A 13,513-nucleotide genomic window follows, 5' to 3' on the forward strand; every position below is an offset into this window, starting at 1 on the left:
AATCTATAAATATAGAAAAAATGGTAGAGTATTTGGGATGCGTGGTCGAGAGGCTAAGTTGAACTTTTACTTGGCCTAGCTGGCATCCCTCGCGGGCCTTTGTAGTAAGTCTATTAATATAGAAAAAATGGCAGAGTATTTGGGATGCGTGGTCGAGAGGCTAAGTTGAACTTTTACTTGGCCTAGCTGGCATCCCTCGCGGGCCTTTGTAGTAAATCTATAAATATAGAAAAAATGGTAGAGTATTTGGGATGCGTGGTCGAGAGGCTAAGTTGAACTTTTACTTGGCCTAGCTGGCATCCCTCGCGGGCCTTTGTAGTAAATCTATAAATATAGAAAAAATGGTAGAGTATTTGGGATGCGTGGTCGAGAGGCTAAGTTGAACTTTTACTTGGCCTAGCTGGCATCCCTCGCGGGCCTTTGTAGTAAATCTATAAATATAGAAAAAATGGTAGAGTATTTGGGATGCGTGGTCGAGAGGCTAAGTTGAACTTTTACTTGGCCTAGCTGGCATCCCTCGCGGGCCTTTGTAGTAAATCTATAAATATAGAAAAAATGGTAGAGTATTTGGGATGCGTGGTCGAGAGGCTAAGTTGAACTTTTACTTGGCCTAGCTGGCATCCCTCGTGGGCCTTTGTAGTAAGTCTATTAATATAGAAAAAATGGTAGAGTATTTGGGATGCGTGGTCGAGAGGCTAAGTCCGCTTGAACTTTTACTTGGCCTAGCTGCCTAAGAAGGGGGCTCGAGGTTAGACACCTAACTCGAGCAGAGTTGTGTTTACTGAGCACCTAAAGGCAGCACGGAAAAACCTTCTTCCAGATCTCCTCCCCCCCCTCCCGTTTCACAAATGACATTGGATCACAGTGCTCTGAGCATGCTATAAGCATGAAAGTTACGCTATATAAAGGCTATACTTTTTTTTTTTCATTAAGTCTCGTTAAAAAAAAAATTGAGCATAGTTAAGTACATTTATTTTTAATTTTACTGACAAAAAAATTCAACTTTCAGCTTTATTACCTGGATTTACCGTACAGTTTAGTAAAACTACAGCAACCTCATCAAAATTAGAATGTCAGAACCAGAAATATTTCCTTGTGGACACTGATACAGTAGACATACAATGTGATCTGACAGAAGCCATTCGAACAGTTATCATCACTGGAACAGGACGAACGTCACTTTGTTCGCTATATATAAATGGAGGTAATGTCAATCTATTTTTTACTAACTTCAATATAATCTAGTTGTACTTTACCCTAAACAAATTTGCCATCTTCAGTCATAAGAATATAAATACAACATTATTCCAATTATCATTTGATTTGCCTCCGAAATATTATAAAATGATCTGGATGTTTTTTAGCAGATCTAACGAAATATTTTATTTTTTTTGCAATTCTGTCATAACCACGCTTTGTCACCAGTGTACCTACAATAAAGAAATGCCCTTGTACCTTAGAGAACTGATTGCTCCATATGTCCCCCAGAGAGCCCTGCGCTCAATGGACTCAACGCTTTTAGTGGTGCCACGTTTCTCTGTCAAAAGCTAAAAGGATTGGAACTCACTCCCCATTGATCTCACACAGACAACATGCTACACTACATTAAAGAAGAACATTAAGATCTATCTGTTTAAATCTTTTTTAGATTAGTTTGTCATTTTAGCTGTCGTGTTTGTGTTTGTAATGTTATTACAGCGCCTTGAGCCTACATTTTGTTTGTTAACAGCCTCTCTATAAATTGAATTATTATTATTATTATGACTAAATGTCACTATTTTCTTGCAATATCTAGGCGACAATGCTAGAGTTATATCTTAATTGTATTTAGATGTGAGACAAAATGCAATTTGATTTCTCAACGGCTTCAGCCTCTTATGTTGTTTTTTTTTACAAAGCTTATATCAACTCACTCTATCTGTTGTGATGGATGTTTATCCTGTACTGAAGTCAACTTTATATGTTTGTTAAATTTCAATCAATTACCCAGCAAGCGTTTGGGTTTCTTGTTCGGGTGTATTCAATGTAGTTGAACAACAGCACAAAGATAACACACATCTATTTTTTAACAAGTGAAAAGATGTGGTCAACACTGATGAACAATGAATAATACGTTTAATCCAATAAAAGGCCACAGTCAGAGTCTCTGTCAAATAAAACACGTCTTTACCAAAGAGAATCCTATCGCTAACTGATTTTTCAGGCTCTAACCCGAAATATCCCAAGCGTCGCTAGTCCCGTTCAGTATATGTCTTCTATGGTGCGTCGCTAAATAGCTAATACTATAAATTAAGTGCCTAACATTGTCAGTCTGGTAAAAGTTAAAATTTTTGTTTTCTCCCATTTTCAAATCAAGTTAAAACTTTGCACACGCATTCATTAACCTGACAAGTCATGAATCAATCAGACAGAAAAAAATAGTTAATTAACTGTAGGTGATAAATTATTTTGTTTGATATCGAACTAAGGGGCAATAAATGCTACTTAATGAGAGTTGTGGATCTCTGGATATATACCTACTTCCCATTCTCGGTTAGAGTTGAAATTTTACATAATCATTCATAGTCAATGATATTACACGAATCAATCCTAAAATTAACAATTAACTAATCATATAGTACTAAGTCAGCGATTCTCAACCTTTTAAGCTCGGCGACCCCCTTTTTACAACCCCCCATTCTTCCGCGACCCCCACCCACCCACACTTACACAACAATAGAAGAATTGACAAAAATAATCCAATTATCGACGGTCTTAGGCGACCCCTGGCTAATCGTCAATCGACCCCCAAGGGGGTCGCGACCCACAGGTTGAGAACCCCTGTACTAAGTAATTAATTTTGTTTAATATAGCAGAAGGGGAGCTAAACCCCGCCATTTTAGGATAAACTTTAAAGATAAATCGTAGTAATTATTTGTTCTTTCTCTTTGGTAAGTTTTTTTTTTTTAAATAAATCTTTTTTTTCTATTGCTTGATTACGAATTTAAAAAAAAAAATTATTTTGTTACAGGTCGTAACGTTGCTTTGAAACAAAGGACTTGGCAAACAAGTAATTACTCAGCAAATGGCGTTGATTTTGATGCTTCTAGAGCTGTTGATGGAAACACAAACTCAGATTTTGATAAAGGAAGCTGCACACATACAAATGATAGAGATTCGAAACCAATGTGGAACGTCACATTCCCACTATCCGAGATCACCAGATATGTTTTATACAATAGAAATAGTAAGTTTACCTGCACTCTTATAATAGTTGTAATAATCAAAATAATAATAATCGCCGTACGACTGTCTCATAATTTTAGAAAAACTGAAATGAAAAGTAAAGAAAATATGAGATCTAGACTTGGAGATTATTCGTTTATGGAAATTATCTAAAATAACAATGTAACCCATTGTTATATCTAGGGCCGCCGCGAGGGTTGTGGCCGCCTGCGTGCAAAATTTAAAAATGCCGCGCCCCCCCCCTTTTTTTTTTTAGAAAAAAAATTATTGAGACTGAGCTGGACACTTTACCTAAAGCGATCTTTGATTTTTATCTATTTTTGTACCATTCCTTTCATATTTGCATCGTTGTTCTATCCCCATGCCCTCTAAGATGTTTTATTTTCAATTTTAACTTTGCATTATTTTAAAAGAATGTAATGAAAAAAAAAAGGAAACTTAGTCTTAATTATAGCACAATTTTTAGGTTTTGTTTTTCATTTATATTTTTAACACTATGTATAGAATCCAAATTTAGGTAATGAAATCTCACTAAAAATGAGTCAGTTTCAGTGTTGCCTACATAATTTTAAAGCGTTGTTAAAGTTTATTCATGGAGGTAGAAATAAAAAATGCGGCAGGTTTTCACTCAAGTCGGCAATGGGTTTCATTCCGGGAAGGACTCTAGGCGGTAAGCGTCTTCTGGCCTTTTTCTCTTAGCAAGATGAGAGAATTTTAAAAAGGCCAAACTTTGATGTGTTTTCTTTCAGAACGCAACATTCATCTTGATAAAATAAAAAGTCGAGGGCCATATTAAAGCTAATAATCTAGAGGCAGCTCTGGCCAATAGTATTATACGAGGAACATTTTAGGTAGGCCTACATATTGCGCACGTGCGTCTGTAATGGGAGTGAGCTTTTTAACATATTCTTCATGTTAATGCTAGACTTCTCTATCGTCGGCGTTTTTTTTTCACATAAAAGTCGTCACTATAATGAAGTGCAATAGACGGAAGAAATGCGACTATTCTTAGACTAAAAATCCAGAAGAATCACACTAGCGGAGACGTTTTAAAATGTTTTCTTCAAAACGTTTTCACCCATCCATATTGTTGCACACGCGCCTCGCAAAAAGCGGTCTACACTTAACAAGGTCTTATTAGAAGATAAAACGCCGTCTCCTAGTTAAGATACTTTTAAATTTTTAAACTTGTAATTTTACTAATATTCAAATAAATTACTCTGAAAATAAAACATTTTTTCGACGCCCCTCTCCTTGTTGTTAGTTGGTCGTTGGCTTTTCGCTACAAGCAGCTAGTACAACTGAATCAATGAAGGCCTTTTATATTTTTGCAAAATAAACTTTAAATAAAATGAAAAACTTCTTATGTGAACATAAACTCAATATAACTGTTATTACGATATTCACATATTTAATTTGAGGTAGAGATCTAATATTAATTAAATATACTGATATTTAAACTAAATCTAGCTCAGGATAAAACAAGTCTACTCTTTCATGTCTCAAGATTCTCTGCCGTTTCACATTTGCTTTACACTCATAACGACCAACCTCTTCTTACCGCCGCCTAGGAAACACAAACACTGAATAACACCCCTTTTTGCCAGGAAGTTGCACCCCCACCCCAATTCGAGGTACTCGCCACCCCACCCTCCTGGGGGAACCCAAAGTTTGAGAAACGCTAAATTAAAAATACTGATGATCAATAATGCAAAACAGAATAATAGTAATAATAATCCAATACGGAATCACAATTTTAAAAAATAAAACATTAAAAAGAAATGTAAATACCGTTATATATAATTAAATATTCAGTAGTTCCAATATTAAATATTTATAAAATAGATTCCGTTTGTAACTAATTCGACTACGAAAAGAGGATAATTAAAAATGTTTTTTAAACTATAACACACGAATTTAATGTAGATCTGTATCTGCACTGTATAATTGGCCAAAAATATTCTACTATCAACTAACTGCTATTTCAAATAAAAGTGACACTGTTTTAAAGTTGACCTTCTAATTACTAGACCTACTTACAGGGCGAGCTATTCGACTAGAAACAAAATAAAGGGGCGCTCTCCGTTTGATTGTGTACACAGATATACTTTCACAACAAAACTATCTGCGACCGTTATGGTACAGATGTCTAATCATGTATTGTTTTTTTTTTTTTTAATGCACAATTGTAAAACTAATTTCCTCACGTATAATAAAGATTATTATTATTTTTGTCATTCATGGGCGTAGCCAGGGGGGGGGGGTTACCGAAATAAAATCCCACCCGCAGGGGGGGGGATCGGAATTTAGTGACTGATTTTCTGCTTTGATTTTGTTCATTTTAGGTGAGATTTTAATACTAAATCATCACTTGCCCCAGCACAACCAAGGGGGTTTTGAGTTTAAAACCCCCTACCAGGGGTGGTCGAGTTTAAAACCCCCTACCAGGGGGGTCGAGTTTAAAACCCCTACCAGGGGGGTTTCAGTTTAAAACCCCCTACCAGGAGTTTTTGTAGTTAAATCCCCCTCTTCTATAAAACAAATTAAAAACATGCAAACGACAATCCCCAAATTCCAAGAGCACAGTTAAGGAAGATTTTGATTTTAAACACCCCCTCCAAAATTTACGATAAACCCCATCTTCAATAAAGAAAAAAAAAGCAAATTACACACTCAAAATTCAATGAGCGTAGCCAAAGGGGTTTTGAGTTTAAACCCCCCGCCAGCGGGGTTTGAAGCTAAAAAACACATCTTCAGTGTAAGAAACTATTTCTTATAGTTTCTTTACTTTTCTTTTTTTTTTCAGATTGAAAACATTACAGTACATTTTTTAATCTTTTTTTTTTCAGGTAACGAGGATCGTCTTGCTGGATTTTTTTTAGTTGGAGAAAATTCTGGATCTCAAAAGTTTAGCTATAATGACACTTCTACATCTGGATCGCCTGTTTACATTGTTGTAGATGCTGCTAAAAATAACTTAAATCAAGTGAAGATAAGCACAAAACAGTATGTCACATTATGTGAAACTGAAATTTATGGAGGTAATAGAATCTTAATAATTACACGTGTAAATGTAACAATGAAATAGGGTAATTGATATATCATTGAGTACGAACTATATAACAAGCAATAGTACACATAATTAAAACCTTATAATAAATTCGCAAGATTAAATTTCACATTTGTTGAACCACGCTAGAAGATATTCTTCCCTATTTGCATGTTTTCAAAACAAAATTTTTGTATGTCGATTTCACATGGAAACTGTACAGTTTCAGCTTATCCATTTATATTGTTATGAATCTCACTATCAAGGCTCTCTGCAAACTGCACCATACACCACAAACTTAAAGAACTTGACAACTCAGGGCTCCAAAGTAACGTAACACTTTAATAGTTGAGTAAATAACAGCCAATACTGTACAATTGGCAACACGTACACTGTACAAATATCTCTCCGATAACACCGTTCCGCAGTATCAACTCTTGCACTGGCCTCTCCGTCTCGATCCGGGCTTGCACTGGGTTCAACAGTTCAGGACTGACTTCACACACTAGTCTCTTTGTGTCGGACTCTCGTGAGACCAAGATCAAGACACCAGTCGTCTCAACCCTACTTGACAGTACTCCGCACTGAACCGTCGTAATGCTCCGTACAGAACCACACCGCTGAACTATGCTGTAGTCGACCGGACTGTGGTGAACCAGGCTCTGAACCCCTGCCGTGAACCGTCTTGACTGCGACACCTCCGCTCTTATATAGGGTCCCTACTGGCCTTCTCGAACCGGACAGAACGCCGCTCGACGTTTCTAGGTGGTCAGATGACACTCGTCTCGGTTGACCGTCGTAACTCGTCACGGTTGACCGCTCGTCTAGCGCTGGCCTGGGGCGATTTGCGTCGGCTGACTACACTCATACCACTACCCCCATCTGTGCCACCACCAGGTTTAAAACAATATGATTAGCATTCTATTATAAGCTTGCATCTTCTAGAAAGCTAGATGTAGAAACAAAATTCCTGTTTACACATTTCCTTAGACCTTGACACGCACGCGACAGTGAACATGCTTTTGCTATTGTCTGACGCATAGCGGCAATATAAAAAGGTAAAGAAAACAACAATTTAACTAATTTATCTGTAAAATTACAAAAGATTGTATATTCCCAGGTTGTACGGCAAATTGAACAAACTTCTATATAACTATTTAGACACATCTAACAGAAATTTGTAGGCTGAAGGCTCCGATAGCTTTTCTTTAGTTGTACTTTCGTTGCATATAAGCAAGCGAAATCCTCTAATGATAACATCCATAAAAACAGAGCATTGTCATAAATAGGCATGACTCTTTTACTCAGAAAATTCGTTGGCATTTATCACGAGTTAAAAGGCAATACACGCGCCCATGTAAAACAGTACAGGTGATGTTTTAACTGCTTTGCAGCAGTACTAACGATTCGGCAGAAAAAAATCTTTGGTTGTCTATAAGTCATTGTCCTATCATTGGTCTCGAAGAAGTGATCTAAGGATTGGATCTTAACGATCCCCAGCACATATAGTTCCTCCTTCGTGATCGAAGATGAGCACATTTCTCATTTCTTATGGACTCGAAGATGGCTGTAAAGTCCAATCTTCGCTTTTAAAAGCCGGCAGTATACGTTGCATGGGTGGGTTTGGTCAGTTGCCTGCTTCCCCAGCACAAAGAGTTACCTGAATCTAAGGCACCAGATCTCTCTCTCTCTCTCTCTACCTCTCTCATATACTTGTCCCCTATCTAGTAAGACAGGTCATTCTAAATAACGACATCGTGTGTAGTACTTTTCTCTGAATCGCCAGAAAAAAAAATAGGTGCCGGAATGAAGCGTTTCGGCGCGGCCGTTTTTGGCGCGACGCATTGTTTTGGCGGGAAAGTTTTTGATCACATTGTTTACATTCATTTATTTATTTTTTTAAAGAAGAATGGTACATATCTATGTTTTGTAGGTGTGTTTGTTTTTTTACGTATTATCCATGTATAGAACAAGACATATTTTTAACAATTAGTTTGGTCTTACAATTTTATTTAGTGATTGTTGTTAAATCCCATTATTACTTCAGTGTGGCTCTTATTGATATCATGGTCCCCGGCACTCCCAGGTAGAAATCTTACCTTTCCTACTTTTTATATTAAAGATTATAACATACAAACAAACCTCCCACAGGATGTTGGGATTGCGGCGGGAAGGGTTTGAACCCGAGACTTTCGAGACCACATAACCCGAGACAATACCACACGACCAGGCATGGTTCCCATTATGCTCATTTATATGTGTGATATATTTTTTATTGCAAGTAGTATGCGTTTTAGTGTTTCACATATGTTTGGTTGTGCATGTTTATGGAACATTTTTTTTTTATTTTCAAAAATATTTGATGAAGTAATCACGCTAATTTACATGCTAAAACCAAATAAAACAATAATAGAGAGAAAAAAATAATGGAATGTTTCGTTTAAAAAAATGGTTTCTTTACTTTGATAAATTTATGGTATTTCTAGCTATATATTTAAAATGTGTTCTGTGAGGTCTTGTCTTCGGTTGTTCGCCTTTATCTATGCCAATAGAAAATCTGTCACCTAAATCACCCTTTACTCAAAATAATTTTGTCAATTAAAATCTGAGTTTCAAAAGTTTCTTAGCTTTTACTAACATTTAACTAATTTAAATACTTTTTTTTCAAATGTCTGTTGGGAATAGAAATCAATGGATGTAATCTAATGCACCTGGCAGATTTGCATGTAATTTAAAGGGGGGGGGGGAAGCATGTTTGTACCATGGTCTCATTTAGGAAACTGACTTATAGTTTAATGAGATCATCAAAACCTGTATTAAAAACAATTGTCTGTATGGGGGTTGAATTCGAACTATACATAAAATAATAAAGTTTGGTGAGAGGAATAAGTAAGATTGCATCAATCCCCCCCCCCACCTTAACCTTTCGAGTGGGAGGAGCGGTACTATGTCTTAGACCAGTCCATTTGCCGTGGACTGCGACGGGTAAGGGGCGATAAAGAGATCCTGGTGTTTGAGTGGTGGCTATCTGAGGATAAACCACCACAACACAATACTTTTGCTCCAAGTTCCTTTAGACCTGAGGCCCAGATGGCCCGCTCTGGGTCAACCGGGTGGTCGCGCAGAGCTACCAGCATAGGTCGTCAACGTATGCTGGAGGGCGGTGGCTGGAGGGTCAATCAGGGAGCTGCTGTATCGGACACATGTCCGATGTAGCAGCTGACTGAGGGTGGCCCTGGCGGGCTCATTCTTGACTTCCGAATGGCTCGCCCCCTTGTTGGCCTTGATGGCGGGTGGGGAGCACAGGTGCTGAACTTACAAGAATATATATGAATTTAAAAAAACACCAAAAAACTACTTGCCCCAGATTTGTGTCTGGGCAAGAGACGCCGTATTGAAGCTAAAAAGGAGAAGGCAACAAAAAGCCTACCTGGCCATCATTTTTGGTGGTCAGGTGCACAGAGGAGGGGAAAAGCCTGACAAAGATGTGCCTTTTTCTCATCTACAAGGGACTTATGGCAGTAGTGGAAGAGCCCAAGAATGTATCTAAGCTGCACAAGTCATTAGAACTTCTTGTAGAAGTCCATAGTAAGATACACTCTGATGGGCTTTTACGATGCAGAAGAATCTGTGATCTCCAAGTGGAAGTCATGCCACACAAGAGTCTGAACACCAGCAGAGGTGTAATCAGCTTTAGGGACCTACTGGAATGTTCCAAGAAGGAAATAGTGGAGTAAATTGAAGGAGTCACCCATGCCAGGCGCATTACCAGGCGCTGGGATGATGAGGAGATCAAAACCGCCACTATTATCCTCACATTCGGAACTAGGACACCGCCAGAGTATGTGAAGGCAGGGTACCTACGAATTCCAGAGAGGCCCTACATACCTAACCCTATGAGGTGCTTCAAGTGCCAGGGTTATGGACACGGCGCGGCAGTCTGCAAGAGGAACTCTGTGTGTGCCAGATGTGCTAAAGAGGGTCATGAGCACAGCCCAGTTCTAATGCCCGAACTGTCACGCTGGCCACTTGGTCTACTCAAAGGACTGCCCTGTGTGGAAACAGGAGGTTGCCGTGTAGGAGTACAAGGCAAGAAACGGATGTAACTTCAGCCAGACGAAATCGGCTGTATCGGCCCTACCCAAGTGTCAATTCCGCTTGACAAAGACCTATGCCCAGGCTGTGGTAAAGACAGGGAAATCCATAGCCACACTTACCCCCCCCCCTCCTCCTCCTCCAACGCAGAAGAAAACAAGGCCACAAAATACACCTTTGAAGAGAATAGAAAGCCCTGTTGTCATGCTTAAGAACAGGTTCTCTGTGCTCGCTAATGAGAGCATGGAGACTGAGCAGCATGTCAAAACCAACACTCCGGGGAGAACCCGGAGACATTATGTCGGACACAGGTTCTTCTCAGAGAACCCAGCCAGACACCCCAACCTCTACTGAATTAAAGGTTGACCAACTCCCTAAGGGAGATACCCGAGGTGAGGGAGGAGGAAATAACCTTCGCTCTAACCAGAGGGATCTCCCCTCTCCAGAGAGAAAGACTCCCCCCAAAAGGGGGTTGTCCTTCTCTCCATCCAAACCCAAGAATTAAAATACCAAGGCCTAATAGCTCCAAGTAAGTCATTTAGAATAAGCCATGGATTCCAGAATTGTGCAGTGGAACTGTAGAGGCCTCAATGCAGATTATGAAGAAATGCAGCTAATGATGGACTCTGAGACTCCTGTAGCTATTTGCTTACAGGAAACATTTCTGAAAGATAGTATCAGCTTCCGAAGCTACAGTGCTTACAGCAGGAATGTTGAGGATGCGGAGAGAGCATTAGGAAGAGTCTGTATCCTTGTGAAGGACAGCGTCCCCCATGAGAGGGTAGAGTTACAGACCACACTACTGGCTGTAGCAGCTAGGATAACCCTACACAAGGTTATCAATTGCTGCAGCCTGTATCTACCTCCAGGCGCTCCATTGAACCCAACAAACATGGAGAACCTCATAAAACAACTCCCTCGGCCCTATATAATCTTTGGGGATTTCAATGCCCATATCACTATGTGGGGATCCAACAATACTGCCACAAGAAGTCGTATGCAGGGGGATATCTTCATCCAAGATGATTTATACATACTTAATGATGCATCACCGACCTACTTGCACCCAGGAACTGTATCTCTCACGTGCATCGAGCTCACCGTCTGCGTCCCCGGACTTCTGGACGACTTTAAACACGGGGTAGTGATCACTTCCCAATCATCATTACTAACAATCTCCCCTCAATGGGACGACCTCAGAGGTGGAAGCTGAATAAGGCCGATTGGGAACAATTCCAAAAAAGATGTTCGGAGGAAATCACAGAAAATATCTTAATGAACAAAGTCCAGCTGATTCCTTTGCAAATCCAAAACGGCCAAGCAAACCATGGTTTAATAGGTTTGATTCAACTTGCAAAAGTGCTATAAGCGATAGGAAAAAACGACTGGCTGCACTTATAAAGAATCCTACCCGGGAAAGTCTAAAGCTTTTCAGGATAGCTAGTGCGAAGGCTAGATAAGCCATACGGTCAGCCAAAAGGAATTCCTGGAGAAATTTATTGGCAGTCTGGATGCCAAAACTTCTGCTAGAGCGGTTTGGAAGGCAGTAAGGCGGATCAAAGGGAAAGAATCAAATGCAATAGGACATTTGAAAAACCAAGGACGAACAGTTACGTCCCACAGAGATATAACTGACTGCATTGCATCCTCAATAGTAGATAAATCATCCACTTTGCACTACTAGCCAGAAATCCAAAAAGTTAAAATCAGGAAAGAAAGACATCCCATAGAGAACAATGAAGACTATTCTCGCTTGAAGAACTGAAGGACTCGCTGGACTAATCCCACGACACAACGCCAGGAGAAGATGAAATTCATTATCATTATCTGTAGAAGAGGGGTTTAAACTCAAAACTCCCGATTGGATTGGCTACGCTAAAATAATTTTAGTGTGTAATTTGCTTTTTTTTTTATATTGAAGAGGTATTTTTAGCATTAAACCCCTCTGAATGGAGGTTTAAACTCAAAACCCCTTTTGGCAACGCTCATAGCATTTTGAGTGCGTAATTTGCTTTTTTTCTTAAACTGAAGATGTATTTTTTAGCCTCAAACCCCCCTGGCGGGGGGTTTAAACTCAAAACCCCTTTGGGTGTATTCATAGATTTTAGTGTGAGTAATTTGCTTTTATTTATATTGAAGAGGTACTTTTTAGCTTCAAACTCCACTGGAGGGGAGTTTAAACTCAAAACCCCTTTGACTACACTCAAAACATTTTGAGTGTATAATTTTTTTTTGGTTTTATTATTAAAGAGGAATTTTTGACCTTCAAACCCCGCTGAAGTGAGGGGGGGGGGGTTAACTGCAAAAACCCCAAGTAGGGGTTTAAAACTCAAAACCCCTAGTAGGGGGTTTTAAACTCAAAACCCCTGGTAGGGGTTTTTAAACTCGAACCCCCCTGGTAGGGGTTTTTAAACTCAAAACCCCCTGGTAAGGGGTTCTAAACTCAAAACCCCATTGGTTGTGCTAGGGCAATTGATGGTTTAGTATTAAAATCTCACCTAAAATAAACAAAATCAAAGCAAAAAATCATTCACTAAATTCCAATCCCCCCCAAGGGGGGGGGGATTTCATTTCGGGGGGGGGGGTTGAACCCCAAACCCCCCCCCTGGCTACGCCCATGCAATGCAGTATATAGTAATGCTAAAATCCAACCCCACGAACCCTGCTTTCGACATCCATATTTAACAATACAGATGCAGCGTTATAAATCGAAGACCTAACGTCATACAGTTGTTGGGCCTTCGAATGAGAGAATCCATCCAAAATTTAACCACACCCATTGGTTGATGAGTAAACTCAAATTTAACTTACACCTCTTTAAATTCAAAAAAGAAAATACAGACCCAAGCATACTACGAGTCCACTATAGGGAATTGCAGGAGAGCTACGAAGATTGTGGCACCATCTACACAGACGGATCCAAAATGGATGGAAAGGTCGCGTATGCCTGCTCCTTTCGGAACAAAACAATCTCTCGTAGACTCCCCGATGGCTGCTCCATCTTTACGTCCGAATTACACGCTTGCACTTATGGCCGTCAAAGCATCAGAAAGGAAAAACTGTATCATATGCTCCGACTCCAAATCTGCATTTCAAACTTTGGGGCGGATGAAGACTGACATTCCATTGGTAAATAAGAGCCCA

General features: G+C 39.4%; 1 protein-coding gene across 1 annotated transcript; it reads left to right on the forward strand.

Annotated features, from left to right (window-relative positions):
- The first annotated feature begins 127 nt into the window (after nucleotides 1-127).
- Nucleotides 128-6,343, forward strand: LOC129926178 (uncharacterized). The gene is made up of 4 exons (XM_056028542.1): nucleotides 128-164; nucleotides 1,010-1,204; nucleotides 3,011-3,226; nucleotides 6,075-6,343. Exons 1-4 carry the CDS (start codon nucleotides 128-130, stop codon nucleotides 6,311-6,313), a joined length of 687 nt encoding a protein of 228 aa, XP_055884517.1. The 3' UTR covers nucleotides 6,314-6,343.
- Nucleotides 6,344-13,513: the final 7,170 nt, after the last annotated feature.

This window comes from Biomphalaria glabrata, chromosome 5 (assembly GCF_947242115.1).
Source record: "Biomphalaria glabrata chromosome 5, xgBioGlab47.1, whole genome shotgun sequence".
NCBI lineage: Eukaryota > Metazoa > Mollusca > Gastropoda > Planorbidae > Biomphalaria > Biomphalaria glabrata.